Source organism: Brachyistius frenatus, unplaced genomic scaffold, assembly GCF_029030835.1.
Source record: "Brachyistius frenatus isolate BFR_SWC_R1_liver_20210118 unplaced genomic scaffold, ASM2903083v1 Contig_216, whole genome shotgun sequence".
In the NCBI taxonomy this organism is placed as follows: domain Eukaryota; kingdom Metazoa; phylum Chordata; class Actinopteri; family Embiotocidae; genus Brachyistius; species Brachyistius frenatus.
Genome location: NW_027210815.1, coordinates 569,540 through 587,253, shown reverse-complemented (window position 1 = coordinate 587,253; position 17,714 = coordinate 569,540). Strand labels below are relative to the sequence as shown.

The 17,714-nt window shown below is 43.8% G+C and overlaps 1 protein-coding gene across 3 annotated transcripts in view; it reads right to left on the bottom strand.

Annotated features, from left to right (window-relative positions):
* Window positions 1-88: 88 nt before the first annotated feature.
* The window catches only part of mgat4b (alpha-1,3-mannosyl-glycoprotein 4-beta-N-acetylglucosaminyltransferase B), a 65,505-nt gene continuing 47,879 nt past the window's right edge, over window positions 89-17,714 (bottom strand). Inside the window, exons 7-15 of one of the 3 annotated variants that reach the window (XM_069719526.1) lie at window positions 17,086-17,161; window positions 14,628-14,742; window positions 8,329-8,459; window positions 8,119-8,226; window positions 6,857-7,050; window positions 6,687-6,765; window positions 5,289-5,376; window positions 2,007-2,119; window positions 89-1,794 (exon numbers count right to left, since the gene is read on the bottom strand). In XM_069719526.1, coding sequence (XP_069575627.1) covers window positions 1,771-1,794; window positions 2,007-2,119; window positions 5,289-5,376; window positions 6,687-6,765; window positions 6,857-7,050; window positions 8,119-8,226; window positions 8,329-8,459; window positions 14,628-14,742; window positions 17,086-17,161 — 928 coding nt within the window. In that variant the 3' untranslated portion in view covers window positions 89-1,770. Of the gene's footprint in view, window positions 1,795-2,006; window positions 2,120-5,288; window positions 5,377-5,422; window positions 5,785-6,686; window positions 6,766-6,856; window positions 7,051-8,118; window positions 8,227-8,328; window positions 8,460-14,627; window positions 14,743-17,085; window positions 17,162-17,714 lie in introns of those variants that run through there. The other 2 variants (XM_069719528.1, XM_069719527.1) reach the window with 2 other exon arrangements.

Genomic DNA, 17,714 nt, shown 5'->3' with positions numbered 1-17,714 from the left:
AGTTTGATTTGTTTTCTAAGAAATATAAAGTTAAAACTGACCTTTATTAATGCTGAAGTTACAAACAAAACAAACGTTGATCCCGAAACTTATTTAAATTTTCGGTCTTTATTACAATTCACAGGTTGGATAGAAGTCGAAGCTCATTTAAATAGAGTTTATCTAAAGGATACAAAAAGACAAATAGCTACAAGATGAGAGCAATGCATTCCAGTGCATCGTACAAATAAAATAAAACAACGTGAAAAGACTGGAGGTGTTTCCTGAAGCTGCGGTTCGTTCTGTTCATTTCGTCTGATCGTAGACAGGAAGGAGCTGCGACTCAGAGGAGGAGACGCTCGATCAATCGTTCTCTTTGGAGGATTTAAATCCTCAATTTGTTCCCTTATATGAGATGTTTCAGATTATCTGTTGATTTTCAGGTGAAAATGTTTCAGATTTTAAATGATCCTACGACTAGTTTATTAAGCAGTCACAGTGCAGCCTGTAATACACCCGTCAGTCCACCAGAGGGCAGAAGAACCCCAGGAGACCAGTGATGGAGTCCATGAGAGACATCTTTCTTCAAACAAATACTTTTCTCATGAAGTAGTTATTGTTCCCACCAAAACTGACAGTTTCCTGAAGAGGACTGACAGGGGTTTGATTCAATATCAGGTTGTTTCATCAGGTAAAAAAAAAATAACCAATCAAAACTTCTCTGAGACGAGACACGAACATAAAGTACATCAGAAAACTGAAGATTACTTAGAGTACTGTGGCGTACTGAAGAGTACTCAAGAGTACTTTAAAATACTTCAGAATACTCAGAGTACTTCACAGGACTGTATATTACTGTGTAATTGGACATAGTTATCTACAATACTGTGGAATACATCAGATAACTTCAGATTACTTCACAGTATTTCAGATTACTGTATAGTACTGTGTAGTGGTGCACAGTATTATACAGTACTGTGTAGTACTTCATGTTACTGTGTATTACTGTGTATTTGTACACAGAGCGGTCGTCGGTGAAAGGCCTCCGTCAGCTTGGAACAAAACAAAACGTTTTGTGAAATAGGAAACACCGTCCGTCTTCATCATCGTCTTCATCATCGTCTTCATCAGTAGTTTGAAGCCACAGAGAAGTGTGGAGAAGGTCCGAGGCTGCAGCAAAGGATTCTGGGAGTTTGTTGATGCTACATGTGTCGATCGTGGGTCGTTAAGAGTCTTCGTCTTCATCTTCATTAAGGCAAACTGCTCAGAGAGCAACACACACACACACACACACACACACACACACACACACACACACACACACACACACACACACACACACACACACACACACACACACACACACACACACACACACACACACTCACACACATTCACACACTCACACACACACACACACACAGGTGTAATGGGGACTTCTACGGGTGGTTGTGGGTAGAAAGGTCCAGAAGGCCTTTGCGTGTCGGAGCTGCAGCTTCCTCCGTCTACAGTGTTTCAACATGAACAGACTGTATGTACATAAATACACAATCCTCACTACAGCTTCTTCTCTGTGTAAACCAGGAGGCGGGGCTTCACCACCCTCCCCCGGCCCCCCGGCCCCCCGGCCCCGAGCAGTCTCTGTTCCGCCCTGCGGCGCCGAGGTCCGGCCAGGCGGCGGTGCCGTGGCACCGCGGTGAGGATCCGGGGAGCGGGACCGGAGGCAGGACGGCAGCTGAGGAGCCTCCGGTCAGCTAAACGCTGCTGAGGTATCAGTGAGGAAGAGGAGCGTCACTCGGCCTTCTTTATGAAGATCTGAGAAGGAGGAGGACGAGGAGGAGGAAGATTTAAATCAGCAGAACCGACCTGAACACAGTCTAAATGTGTGTTTAATCTAAAATTTAAAAGTTTGGATCAATTAATGATGAAAAACAGCCGTCATTTCATCAAACTGTGATGAGAGTCGTCTTCAGTTAAAACACAGTTAATAAACTCCTGAACACCCCCCGCCCCCCCGCCCTCCTCACTTCGCTGAGGATCACCCACACCGGCGAGTCCGTCAACACCGAGAGACGCATGGCCTCCAGGGGCCCGAAGTTGGGGTCCACTTCCCCTTCTGCGATCCCGTTCTGGAACGTTGCTGCAAGAGATGAAGATCAATGATCAATAAAACAAACAGAAGACACACGAAGACGAAGATTCATCTTCTATTCTCAAAGTGTCTCCGGTGTTGTTCGGTCTCACATCTGCAGGAGAGTTTCTGACTGAATCAGACAGGAGAGAGTGTTTCTATTGAACGCAGCACAGTCCCTTGTATGATTGTTGGCCCCACCCTGATTAGTTTCATCTGTCACTCGTTGTCCTTCTCTCCCTGCTGTATTTAATCTGTGCTTTTCTTCTTTATTTGTCACTCTTTTTCCTGTCTTGTTGCTGTGTCTTTTAAAAACCCAGAGAACACAAACCATCTGAACTGTGGCGCCATGGCAACGGGCTTCTCCAACACAACAACAACACATTGAAAGATTTTCTGTTCCCCAAAAACTTGAGACAAAATCTGATGCAAGGAACAAGGCTGAAAAACCAATATCGGGAAAAAAAAACCCAGCCATGATTCTGTGGTAGAAATCTCCGCATGGGCTCAGGAACACTAGACAACACTTAGAACACTTACTTTCAATATACATTTATTTTTGTACAATGCAAATATTTTAGCTGCATAATCATTTGTTGTTGTTGTTGTTTTTTTTACCAAAGTGCTGCTTTTTAATTATATTTTAAATTAAGCTTCTTATGATGACTTCCTGTGTGGACCAGTTTAAATAAAATAATCTCACACTTTAAACGGACCAATCACAGCAGCCCTTTCATCATCCCCGCATCATTCCTCCCTCCATTATTCCCTCCTGAAACACGTCACATCTTTAAAGAGCAGAAGTGTTTTAAAGGGATTTGATCCGGATTTATTATTTATTCATTTGTTGACGGAGTAATTAAGGGATTGTTCTGCTTTCTGTGCAGATTTGCCAGGTTATCAAAGGTTATTAAGACCCATTACTTTTATCCACATTCCATTAATTGACCCCTGTGGTTCTGTGCTGGGTTTCTCTTCTTGTGATTAAACTGCCTTTTGCCTCCACCAGGACCGGCCGGGCGACCCGCGTCGGTGTTGGGTCTGATCGCGGCCGGTTCTGGTGGGACGTCACCTCGACGGAGCAACGATCCCTTCAGAGGATTTGTTTACGAGGGATTATAGTGTTGGCTGCGATGGTTCCAGGTACGAGTGCGACCCTAATCCCGACAAAGAGCAGCGTCTGCGGTGTGTTATTGTTTATCGCATGGTATTAACTGGTATTATTGTGGGTATTATAGCTTCCACTTTATATCCAGCACGTACACGTCTGTCTGAGAACTTTTCTCAGAAACACGGATTAAGCAGAGACGACAAAAAAGCATCCCGATACGACAGGTTTCTCGACAATAAACGCAGACAATTACAGGTTGAAATTATTAAATGTACATAAAAGTGGACGTAGTCTGACAAGTGAAGCCAATGCAGAAGTTTCATGGAGTGTAATACCACTGAGGGCCACTAGGGGCTGGCTCCAAAAAAAACCTTTCGTTGAATGTTTTGGAGCAGGAAGTGACCATATTTGGACGAGCTGGGGGAGGAGCCAGCGGTGGATCTGACCGATCTGATCGGAAACCTGACGATACTACGTCCCGCCCACCGATAGCTGTAACCTGACTGCACCACAGGCCTGTCAATCAAACAGACACGCCCCCAAAAACAGGTCTTCTTGAATCTTCTTTTCTAATGAATGAGGGATTATTTTCAGATGGACCTCCAGAAAACTAAGAAGAAGGAGTGACTTTAGCTAACAACACCGAGATAACTGATGGACACATTTTATTCACTTTGGATTTGATGAGAGAAGTTGAATGGGAGTCTATGGAGCCGGAGGCTTTTTGGAGCCGACCTCTAGTGGCACTCGCTGGTATTGCAGCTGAAGACACTTCTGGATCGGAACCATTTTACAGACCTGAAGCTACGAACACTTTTATATTCAGTCTTTAAACATGACACTGACACGGTGTCCTCTAGTGGACAGATGGGTGTATTACACGCTTTGGTGTGATACCAGGCTGAAACCACAGATATGAACCTTAAGGTGGCGCCAGAGGGAAAGTCAAAGCACCAAAGTCATTTGAGTTTTTAACCATGAATGACATGTTAAACCAATGAAAAGAGTCATTATAACGACTTTAGCTAGTTTTCCTTCAGGATATTAAACTGCTGAATCCATCAATAATTTGTAAACATGCACAAAAGGCCTCATGAATCAATTTCTGGAGTTTCTGTCAATAAATATCAGCTAAACTTAAAAACTCTGAGACTAACTAAACTAAACGTTTGATTTCCATGAATTTAATGGGAATATTTAAGGAATTAAATTGTGTTTTTGTCTCGTGATGACCGTTAAAATCGAACCCCGTCCGCTCGGCCTCGACTCTCCCAGACGCCCGATTTCCCTCCAACACACAGACGACCTCTGAAAGCAGCTCCGGCTGAAATTAATAGAGTGAAGGAGCGCCAGCCGGATTGATCCGCCGACTCATCTGAAAAATTGATGAAGGGGATAAAGATCTGCTGATAATTTATGATGTCAGATATCAGACTCACCCTCCTCCCTCCCTCCTTTCTGCCCAGAGTTTCTCCACGTGGATGAAATAAATACTTCTGTGATGTAAATAACCACAATAACACAAAACCAGGTTTAATATCCAGATTAAAGTCTGTGACAATAAACTGAATATCATTATTCTTATTTTAACTACTGATTTATAACCACTTTAGTTTGATCTTTTAATCTGATGGCTTCATGTGTTTGGAGTCAGATTGAAAGCCTCCAGTTCAGACTTCAGGAAGTGACCATATTTGGACGAGCTGGGGGAGGAGCCAGCGGTGGATCTGACCATCTGATTGGAAACCTGATGATACTACGTCCCGCCCACCGATAGCTGTAACCTGACTGCACCACAGGCCTGTCAATCAAACAGACACGCCCCCAAAAACAGGTCTTCTTGAAGCTTATTTCTAGTTTTCTATTTAACTCGGTGGTATTGCAGCTTGAAACACTTCTGCATTGGACTCATTTTTCAGACTCAAAGACTAAGAACACTTTTATATCCAGTCTGCGGTTGCAGAAGTAAACGAAGACAGTTTGTCTGCAGCTCAGCTCATTAAAACTCGTCTGAGTTTCTCCTCCAGCTGCTGAGAAAACTTTCAGACGTGTCCGATCATCACTCACCGATCCTGATGAACCCGTCCTCGGTCCGGTGGTACTTCGGCGTCTTCTCCCTCCCTTCTGTCAAGGCCTCTTTGTCCGCCTGGATGTTCTGAAAACACACAAACACACACTTTTATTTCACTTGTATAAAAGTATAAAAACCCTCCTGAAGAGTAACGTCCCCTGTTTTATTGCTCATTTCCCATCAGCGCTCTCCATCCTCCCCTCGCCCCATCCTCTTGTCTCCTGGTCAGCGTTACTGTGGCAACTCCCGCCCCCCCGTCCTGCGTTTTTTTAAGTGTCGGTTGATTTTTCGGCTCTTTCTCTTGGTCTGATGAGGCTGCTGTCGGCCGCCGCTCGTCTTCCTCTCCTCCTTCATCTCTCCGCCTCCCGCTGCGACGCTCAGCTTTAATCAGCCTCGAAGCCCGGAGGAGACGCCGGCCGTGATCCGTCACTCTGAGACCACAAACGCAGCCAGTCGATGGAGACGTTCGTCTGTTAGTAAAGTTAAAGGGTCCTGAATCCTCAGAACCATTTCAAAAGTTAAAGGATCATTCCACCATCAGTAAAATGTTTAATTTCAAATTTTAATAAATCCATTTAAATTTTTGCGCATTCCCCCCACCTCCCCCCCCCCCCCCAAAAAAAAAATCACTCAAACAGGAAGTGAAGAGGGTTTCTTGTAGTCGGTATCTGAGATGTTTTAAAGGAACAATCCAGATTTAAGTGTCTTTGCTGCAAAAAGAGAGACGTGTTTTTATTCTTGTTAATGAACAAAGACTCTTAATGTGCAGGAGGAGGCTGGTTTGAGTCGAGCCGGTTCCCACGGCTGCACCGATCTAAAACGGTCTCATCCTGTCTTTGAATCTTTGGTCTGATTTGGACTTCATGTTTCTACGAGTCGTTCTGAGAGTTTCTTTGTTTCGCCTCCACACCAGCGATTGTCCCTCTGTCCGTCTGGTTCTCGTGAATGCGATATCTCAATATCGCCTCGAGGGAATTTCTTCAAACTTGGCAAAACCATTCACTTGGTACCGATGATGAACTGATACAATTTTGGTGTTCAAAGGTCAAAGGTCAAGGTCACTGTCTCACTGGTCCATGCTCATGACAGCAATATTTCAGGAACATCTGGAGGGAATTTCTTCAAATTTGTCATAAAATTTCCAATTTAACTCGACAAACTGATGATATTTTGGTGGTCAAAGGTCAAGGTCACTATGAGTTCACATCTGTTGCCCACAATATCTCAAACATGGCACAAACATAAATGAACTGCATGTAAACAACAACTTCAGAAGTTTGTGGAGGCGGACGATCGCCAGGCGCTGACGATGTTTTTGAAACTTAAGGTGGATTTGAAGCTTTACGATGGGAAACGGTTCAGAAACTGGACCGGTTCTGGATCTGGAGACTCACGTCGAAAGGCAGAACCTCCACCGACGTGTTGAAGAGTTTGTCTCCTGGATGTTCTATGTTTCCGCTCCGAAAGAAGAACCTGATGGAAGAAAACAGAAAACAACGTAAATCCGCCCCCAAAAAAACCTGATCTCCCCTCGACGGTTCAGTTCCCCTCCGTCGGTACCGACCTCTCGATGCGGACCGGCGTGAAGAAGCGTATCCGTATGAAGTCTCCCGCCACCGGCGTGAAGGCCCAGAAGAAGTCCTCACCCAGGTAGGCCTTCTCCAGGGTGAAGTGCTGGTACGTCTTCAGGCTGGTCGTCACCTCTGCCAGCGGGTTGGCGTGACCTTTGTGCAGCGTCTGTTTCCCGAAGTCCTTATCCTGAAAAAACGAGCCGTGAAGGAGCTTCATCACAAACAGCACGATGACACGGCCGTGCACCGAGCAGGAAGTAACACGCAGCGCTGGTATCATCGCCGGCCGATGACTCATCCGCTCTGAAACACTCGACCGAGCAACAGACGCATGACTTCATGTTTAGTGGCGCTCTGATGCACTTCACACACACTTCTCTGCTCGGATATCTTCAAACAGTCACTCAGCGCTCAGAGTCCGGCCTCAGTTATCTCTCTTTATGCTAAGCTAAGCTAACAAACTGCAGGCTGTAGCTCGACTCTCTCTAACAAAGCCGGGCTTTAAATCTTTGCTTTTATTGTGAAAGGTTCAAACCATCTGAGATGCTCTTTGTTGACCATTGAGCAGCAATTATAAGGACATTTTAATGTCTTTAACTGACAATGTTATTTTCACTCCTCTCTCCTGACTCTCTTTCTTAATTAAGAGTCTCTACAGATGAATAAATCAAACGTCCACTCTGATTCTTTCAACCTAACTTTTTCTTTTTTTTTAAACTTTCAGGCTGATTTTCTCTCTGAAGCGGCAGTGAGGGCAATGTGCCGGCCGGCCTCTGAGCTTCAATCTGCAGCGGGAGGAGCCGCGCTGGTCCTGGACAGCCCGATCAATATCCAATTGATTAGAGCAGATTGCAGCAGGAGTCAGCGGGGCTAATGTCCATCGCTCTTAACACAGTAATCAGAGGCATTAAGACTGTGAGCTGCTGGCAGCAGCCGGAGCCGCCGCCGACCGCTGAGGCTTTCAATCTTCATCTCTGCAGAGACGAAGTTGGACCGAAGCTCGTTCAAACTCACTAAACTCCACGATTTCACTCTGACGGACAACCGACAAAAAAACCGGGCTGCAGCTCAAGATGTTTTCAAGATCAAAAGCAGAACACGGAGGGACTAAATGTACAAACTATCAAAAGAGGGCGGAGTTAATGTGATTAGTTTCTAAAGATTGGAATTCAGGATGAAGTTTATTTATCGGCTTTGATTTAAATAGGATTATTTTGAGAAATGCAGCTGCTGAAAAGCGAGGCTCCTTCCTGACCTTGAGTTTCTGGATCTTTCCTGCCAGAGAGGAGTGGGTGCCGACGTGCTGGAAGAGCGACGGCTTGAAGCGAATCCTCAGGTTGGCCTTCTGCCGGTCGCAGTGTTTCTGATGGAGACAGACACAAAACAATCACTGACACGTAAACAGAAAATAGAAAATGTTGGTCCTCCAGCGGGAGTTCCTCCAGCAGAAGAAGAGCTCGCTCACCGCGTCCTTCTCCGGGTTGCACACTTTGACCCACATGATGTGGTCGAGCAGCCAGTCGATGGGTTTGTCCTTGTAGAACATCAGCATGAACTCCACGATGAGCGACAGGTCCAGAGACTTGAACATCTTCCCTGCAGGGAGAGGAGCGCCGTTACTGCATCTTCCTCAGGTGAGCTCAGGTGAGTTCAGGTGAATTCAGGTGAGCTCAGGTGAGCTAAGGTGAGTTCAGGTGAGCTCAGGTGAGTTCAGGTGAATTCAGGTGAGTTCAGGTGAGTTCAGGTGAATTCAGGTGAGTTCAGGTGAATTCAGGTGAAAAAGGACGCGCACTAATTAGTGGCAGGCTGCTGGTTCAAATCCAGAGAGACGGGACAAACACAGGACTACAAACGACTCTGTGATCCTCTGAGCTACAGGCAGCACTGAGGAGGTCAAAGGTCAAAGGTCAGAGAACAAGATTGAACTGAGTTATTTTTTAGTTCTGCTTTCCTGCTGGTTCTGTGTTTAGTTTTTTGACTGCGATATCTCAAGAACCCCTGAAGGGAATTTTTTCAAACTTGGCAAAAACATTCACTTGATACCAAGGACAAACTGATTGGAATTTAAGGGGCAAAGGTTAAAGGTCAAAGGTCAAGCCCACTGCGACCTCAACTCTCCAAACTCACGTGAACATGATGTCTCAGCAACGCCTTGGTGGAATTTCTTCAAATGTGACATAAACGTTCACTCGGCCTCAAGGACGAACTGATTGGAGTTTGGTGGTAAAAGGTCAAAGTTCAAGGTCAGCATGACCTCAAGTCCCTCTCATCCGTCTGTAGCATTTTCGCGAACGCGATATCTCAAGAATGATTTGATGGAATTTCTTTAAACTTGGCACAACCATTCACGTGGTACCAACGAGGAGCTGATGAGATTTAGGTGGTCAAAGGTCAAAGGTCACTGTCCCATGACATTGGCCTGTGCTCGTGAATGCGATATTTCGGGAACGTCTGGCGGGAATTTCTTCAAATTTGTCAACAAATGTTCGATTTAACTCAACGATGTACTGATGAGATTTTGGTGGTCAAAGGTCAAAGGTCAAGGTCAATAGGAGTTCACATTTATTTCCCACTAAGTAACCCCTTGAGAAAACATGCATCTCTATGAACTGCATGCAAACTACAACTTGAGTGGTTAGGGGAGGTGATTCTAGTATTTCTAATTAATGCTGAGTCATGTTTCACACTCCAAAATCCAAAAGTTACCATATTTGGACAAGCTGGGGAGGAACGAGGGGCAGATCTGAGAAATTATGCCCCGCCTACTTATACTCCACCCCCAAACATAGCTATGTTTAAAAGGCTTTTTGGAGCCAGCCCCTAGTGGCCCTCAGTGGTATTGCAATTTAAGACACGTTCTGCAACGGCTTTACTTTTCAGACCTGGAGACTGAAAATACATTTTTATAAACAGTCTGTAAAACTACAACATCTGTGAATGAAATGCACCATGGGAGTTTTAGTTTTTATGTTTCTTCAGTCTAATTGTGGGACCTCGAAGTGAACGTTTCCTCCCAGATGCCTGAAATAACTCGTCTAACTTCATCTCTTTGCGTTCGGTCTGCTTGTTTCCAAGCTGAAGGAACCATCTCGGGGAATTAAAGGTCAGAAACTGAACCGTTTCACCGGACTGAAACTATGACGAGGGCGAATTAAAAGGCCAGCAGACAGCTCAGCGCCCTCCTCCTCCTCCTCCTCCTCTTCATCCTCTTCCTCCTCCTACTCCTCCTCCTCCCTGATCTGTTCAGACATGTGAGCCTCCAGAGAGCCGGATGTTCGACGAGGCAACGGAATATAAAAAAACAAAACCCTGCAGACGTGAGCGAGGCCGGAGCTAAACTTAGCAAACAGAAAAACCCAAATCTGAGGATGTGAATTAGAGAGCAGCCCTGCAGCTGATTTAATTCAGTGAGTCAGCTTCACCCTGATGAATCTATTACAGCAGCCGCTGCTCGCAGGTCGGGGAGGATTCGTGAGGTCAGAGCCGAGGACCAGAGGGAGGTCTGGCAGGAGGAGGAGGAGGAGGAGGAGAAGGAGGAAGAGGAGGAGAGAATAAACATCCAGGTGTGAAATGAGCATCAGCTCAGAGAGGAGACTCCTGCTGGGATCCTCCATCTGTATTCACCTCCTTCATCCTCCCTCCTCCTCCTCTCTTCATCATCTCTCTATCAAATCCAATTCCAAACAGAGCGGCCGGCAGAAAGAGTCTCCACGACGAGTCAAACAGATTTGTTCAGAGGTCGAGTGAAAAGTCGTGTCGATCGATTGAAACTCTTCATGAAGGACAAATCAATCAAACTGCTGAAAGTAAAAAAAAAAATCTGGATTCAACTTTGGAATAAAAACAGTAAATTTTAGTTTTTTTACTTAAAAAGTATCTTAAATGTCACTCAGCTGCAGATTATCATCATTATTTCCTGTTATTCATAGATTTTTATCGGTTATTCCTGCAAATTTTAATTTTTTACACAGAAATAAAACAGACTAAATAAAATGATAACATTGTTTTTTTTCAGAATAAAAAGTGTGTGCGTAATTTCACACATTTTCATCTTAAGAATTTAAAACAGCTTCAGTTTTTTGCTGTTAGCAGCCTGACAGGAGGTCAAAGGTCACGGCAGCCAGAGGACGCTGCAGAATTAAGTTATTTTTCCGGCGTCACGCTTCAGTTTTAATTCACAAACGGCAGCTCGTCTTTCCGTTTTATTTGTAGAAAGTTAAATTGATGCCGTTTAAATAAAGTGTCTTTGTAAATCCAGTTGCTATTTATCTGTTTACGCAAAAAATATTTTACGTTGGTATCAGAGCGAGGGACAGCCGTCAGCTCGCTGCAGTTCAGCGTGTCATTGTCACGTTTCACCGGAGAGAACGTGAAGGTTACAGGTGTCGTAGAGCTAATAGATTATTTTCCAAATAAAATGTTTGCAGTTCTTTTTGATCCGCTCCCGTTTGCCCTGTTAAACCCACTGCAGTACAACGTTAGTTAATACAAACGAAACACTTCCTCTATCTGCTTAAAAAATAAAAGCCCTCAGTAGACAGAAACTTTACATTTTTTGACGAGGCTTTTATTGTGAAACATTTGCAGGAATCGGACTGTAACACTTCAGATGATTTACCCAAAGCGGATGGAAATACACATTACTGATTATTGGATGTAAACCTGTTACCATAGAAACAGCTTCACTGTGTGTCTCAGGTGAGCTCAGGGACAAGTTTTGGGTGAAGAGAAGATCAGAATTTGGCTTCAAATAAGTCATTTTATGTTAAGCTCCTCCCCTATTTCATCACATGACTTCCTTCTTCCACTCCGGTCAAACATTCGTCTTGTTCACACTTAGAAATGAGGCAAAATGTGACACTGACACGGTTTCCTGTCTGGTGATATCGAGAAAGTAGCTGCGGATATTAAATACCTGCATTTTATTTTGGACATCTGAAGAACAAAAACAAATAAATTCTGTGTTCTATTGTTATCATTTTCTGATAGTGCTGCATTAATTTAATTATCCTCCTGATTTCCCTGGTTTTATCTTCTTATTTTCCGTCCTTGTTTTGTTCCTATTTCCTTCATTATGTTCAATCGGTCTGATGTTCATCGTCTCGATGATGTCGGACCATTTCCGGCTGTCCGACACGGTTTCTCTCCTCTCGGAGAACAAAGACTCAGCGATGAAGGCCGAGCGCGACACACTCAGCAACAGTTTCATGATCCTCATCCGACGTCCCGGTACCGGACCGACACGCAGGAACCGGACCGGGTTCTAACAAACGGTTCTTCAGAGAACAACTTTATCAAAAGATCCAATTCAGCCGATGAAAATAAATGTGTTTGGTTTGGTCTGCGTCCCTCCGGCTTTCATAACACACATAATGACATAATTGATTGTTTTCCCCCCTGCAGTTAGCCTAATCAATAATTCACACTTAAAATGTTTAATTTCTTTTGATGGAGGAAGCGACGCCGCGAGCAGAGACGAGGTGGCGAGGGAGAGACGGAGCGCAGACGGCTTCCGATCTCCGGACCGAAACATCAGCGTTTAAAACCGCTGAGTCGTTTTCATGAAACGGGAATTAACAGACCGAGTTGCAGAACAGAAACTAAATCTGATGGACTTTCACTGAAACTGAAGCGTTTCCATCTCAGAGCCTCTGTGAACGTTTACTGTTGGAAAAACTCATCAAAAGAACAAAATTAATTCTCAAAGTAGCGACGAAAAGACCAAAACTGACTTAAAAAAAAGAGAAGTGGGAATCAAATATAGAAACTTCCAGACACACAAAAGACAAAGAGCGACACGACCAGTCAGATGTCAACTTCATTAAAACAGTTGCAAAGAGGCACAAAATGACGACAAAAAGTTACGTACAAAAAGACCGGATAGGAAACCGATGAAAAATTATGATAGAGATATAATTTATCTTTCAAATTAATCTCAGATTTCAGTTGTGTTTAAAGTGTAATTAATTAAAGATTAATACAGTTTATTTTACGCAGCTGACTTCCTGAACACTTTCCTCACAGAGGATGTCAGATGTTAAAAACACACATGATAAGTTTATCTCTTACACCCTGACAGACACACACACACACTCACTCACTCACTCACACACACACACACACACACACACACACACACACACACACACACACACACACACACACACACACACACACACACACACACACACACACACACACACACACACACACACACACACACACACACACACACACACACACACACACACACACACACACACACACACACACACACACACACACACACACACACACACACACACACACACACACACACACACACACACACACACACACACACACACACACACACACACACACACACACACTCACTCACACACACACACACACACACACACACACACACACACACACACACACACACACACACACACACACACACACACACACACACACACACACACACACACACACACACACACACACACACACACACACACACACACACACACACACACACACACACACACACACACACACACACACACACACTCACATTTCTGCTTCATAAAGGAAGTTTAAGAAACTTTCTGCAGCCATTAAACTACTGAAACATCAAAGAATCACCAATTTATTCACCTTCATTCATTTTACACTTCTGTTTAGAAAATAATATTTTGTTGTTTCATTAAAAACAGCTTTTTTTAAATGTCTCTTTTTTCACATTTATTTTTTGGTTTTCCAGCTGCATGTCGAGCCGCCGTGACCTTTGACCTCTCTGATTTCTGCCGCTCCAGCCTCCATCTGTTGGAGCTGGAAACGGTCCTGAGGAGAGAGCTGACTTTGGATCGGTTCCAGGCGGGTAAACGCCGGCTTTCCACATGTCGGCGGCGGCTGATTGGATCCAGGAGGACACGAGTCACTGATTAGCCCCGACAGAATAATTAGAAAGCAGATCAGATGTGGGCCGACGCTCCGGTGGGTTTAATTCACCGTCAGACGGAAAGATGGGAAATCAGATTCCAGTTTCAGCTCCTGTCAGAGGCAGCACACCTCAACACCTCCCGACGGCGTTGCCACGACGCTCCGGGTTCATCCTCGACCTCCGGGAACAAACCGTGTTCACCGCTTTTAATCTTCTGATATTAACTGACGTGTTCTGAAACCGTCTGATGATCTTTTAATCGTACTGAGGCTCTGCTCGCGGGACAACTACAGATATCTGGTTATTGATTACAGCCTGCAGACGTTCCTCTGATTGAGATGCAAATCAACACGTGTGGTGAAAATCACTGCACGGGCTCAGGAACACTTGGCTGTAAGCGGTCATGTTCTGATGTTTCTCTGCTCCAGCTTCAGGTCCACGGTGAAATCACGACGTTTCTAGTTTCTCTTAACTTCTGTTTTGTTGCAACGGAGGAAATTTTTAAGGCAGAAATGAAGCAAAAATAAAAAAAATAGTATTTCTTAAAGACAAACACAAAAGTGACTTCGCGCGACTGATTCTCAGTGTTCGATCGTGCAGAATCAATCAAAATAGTTCAATAAATCACCCAAACTGCAGAAATAAAAGACCAAACATGAAGACGTTTTCACACCGACTCTGATCGGCCTGACTGAGAAGGTCGCTGAACGAATCAATATCTTCCTTCTCTGCGCGCATCGTCCGGAGCCTCAGCTCTCTGCTCGTTATCATAATGATGGTTATTATCAGTGGAGCTGTTGGTGTTGTGGCTGTAAATACCAGCGGCGGAGACTCACCGATGAAGCCGAGCTGAGAGAACTCCAGGATCATCCACTCCTCCGACGGCTGCTGCAGCGCAAAGTTCTTCATGGTGGTGAAGTAGTTCGGACGAGCCACGATGTCGTCCTCCAACTGGAAGAGACGGAGACACAGAGGGACATTACAGAGGTTTCTTTGTCTTCCTGTAACAGCAGAGCATCTCAAATGTCTGCTATGATCTTCAAACAGTAACTGTTGGAGGAACGGTGCCAGGTTTTCTGGTCAGAGTGAGACCTCCCGAAGACAAACCGAAAAGATGAAAGTTAAACTGAGATCAGAAAACGAAGCTGAAAGCCGTCTTCCCTGTCGGTAAATACGAGCGGCTGCAGACGCTTTAATGAACTCGACAGATTAAGAAGATGATGAAAGTATGAAATAAGCGATGAAATAAAGGAGAGACATGAGGCAAAGATGCAGAGGGAGGTGAAGGAGGCGCGTTGTTCGACAAAAATCAGAACAAACAGACATGAAATGTACTTTTATATCCAGAGTGACTGAAACTGTTGGAGGAAATCTTTCCCTCAGAAATCACTAAAGCAGAAGTTGCCTGAGAATCGTCTCATAAATAAATAAATAATTCAAAAATAATTGTGGAAAATTTATTTTCCAAGTTGTAAACAAATAAAGGCTGAAAAACACAGATCACGCTGCGCTGCAAAGAAGAACTCATGTCGACGTTCGACTTCCTGTTTTTATCTGTTCATATTAAATGTTTCATGTTTAATTACCCAGAAGCCTCTGCAAAAAAAACACCGTTTGATTACACTCATAAATCAGCTCATATTCAATTAAATATGATGTAAATGATATTCAAACATTTGGGCAGTTTTTACTGTCTGACTGTTGCTGGTTAGAAAACCAAAACATAAAAATCAGACAATAAAAAGTGATTTTTGATGTGATTTGATTATTAATTAATTTGGTGTGTTTTAGATCTGAATGTGAGTTCAGAGACACAACTGTTATTATTGAAGTAAACAAACTAAACAAATGATTAATGTTGTCATTAGTATTTACCATCTGACTGTCAAAACCATCTTAACCAGGTAGTTTAGTGATGTTGACCAGCTGCTGACCAAAACAGGAGGTTAGGATTCCTTCAGCTGTAACCTGACTGCACCACAGGCCTGTCAATCAAACAGACACGCCCCCAAAAACAGGTCTTCTTGAATCTTCTTTTCTAATGAATGAGGGATTATTTTCAGATGGACCTCCAGAAAACTAAGAAGAAGGAGTGACTTTAGCTAACAACACCGAGATAACTGATGGACACATTTTATTCACTTTGGATTTGATGAGAGAAGTTGAATGGGAGTCTATGGAGCCGGAGGCTTTTTGGAGCCGACCTCTAGGTTAGGTTAGGTTAGGTTAGTTTAGGTAGTTACTTTATTAATCCCCAAGGGGACATTTTTTCGCTACAGCAGCATACAGAAGCAATAAGATAATAATAGAACAATAGAAATGTAATAAAATAGCAGTAAAAACTATCAAATATAAATATAAAATGCACAGTATATACAGTACAGTATATACAGTACAGTATGTATCTATATATATTATATATTATATACAATATATATACTCTAGTGGCACTCGCTGGTATTGCAGCTGAAGACACTTCTGGATCAGAACCATCTTACAGACCTGAAGCTACGAACTCTTTTAGAAACAGACTGTGGGAGGAGGAGGAGGTGAGAAGTCCACCGTCTGATTCTTCTTATTTTCATCTATAAAGGGAACAAAGCCTCTGTGATGAAGCCACAGGGAGACGCCTCCATTAACAGCCACGTCAGTCTACCCACAATGCAACAGTTTCATCATGAGCCTCACTCAGCAGCAGTATTACATCACAGAGTGCTCGCCGCTGTTTTACAGTCGCTACGGCGACATCAGCGGCTGTCTGACGGTTCACTCAGGTGATTTATGTGCTGAGAGGTGTGTGTGTGTGTGTGTGTGCGTGTGGGTGTGTGTGCGTGTGTGTGTGTGTGCGTGTGTGTGTGTGTGTGTGTGTGTGTTGGACACGCTGTAAACTGAAGGAGGACACCGAGGTCACGTCTGATTTATAATGACATGAGGCGAATTACACACGTCACAGATGTCGTCTTCATTTAACCTGAAGGACCAGTGACGGCCAGCGGAGGAGCAGAAGGACACAAAATATTATTCAAAATTTAACTAATTTATCAAGTTGAATAAATTCAGACATTGAAGCATTAAAACAGATTTTTATATGAAAGAAGAAAAAAAATGGATGAAAAGTGTCCAGCTGACTGTCTCAGCAGCTTTAAATCACAAAAAGTTCAGTTTTTTATTTAAAACTTGTAAACAACAGAATTTTTTTTTCAGCTTTCCCAGCATGCATTGTGTCAAAGTTTGACACATTAAGACTTAACACGTCTACTTAAATCCTGATAAAAAAAAATAAAAAAAAACTACCTGGACGTAGTACGTTCCTTTAGACTGAGCGTACATCATCAGGAAGCAGTAGTCCAAGTTCTGCTTCGTCCTCCACCTGAGGAAGAGGAGGGGGAGAGGAGGAGGAGGAGAGGAGGAGGAGGAGGAGGAGGAGAGAAAAAAAAGACGTTATCAACAGAAATGAATGATTGATTTCATGATTACTTGATGACGACCATCAAGTGTATCTGTGCTGTTTGTGTCACTGTGTGGACTGTGCTGACAGGTCAGCATTGTAAATGAGAATTGGTTCTCAATTGATTTTACCTGGTTAAATAAAGGTCATATATATATAGACAAGAAAAAAGGGCAGAATGAGAGAGCTGCTGTGTGTGTGTGTGTGTGTGTGTGTGTGTGTGTGTGTGTGTGTGTGTGTGTGTGTGTGTGTGTGTGTGTGTGTGTGTGTGTGTGTGTGTGTGTGTGATCAGCTGATAAGCAGCTGCTCGTCTTCATCGTGTTGACAGAGAAAGAGGAAACACGTCTGAACAGGTTTCATCTGAATTGAGGATGGAAAAGCCAACATAAATATCAGACCGCTCTCAGAAACAGAACAAGGCAATCAGTGTGTGTACAGACGGGCTTCAGTAAACACACACACACACACACACACA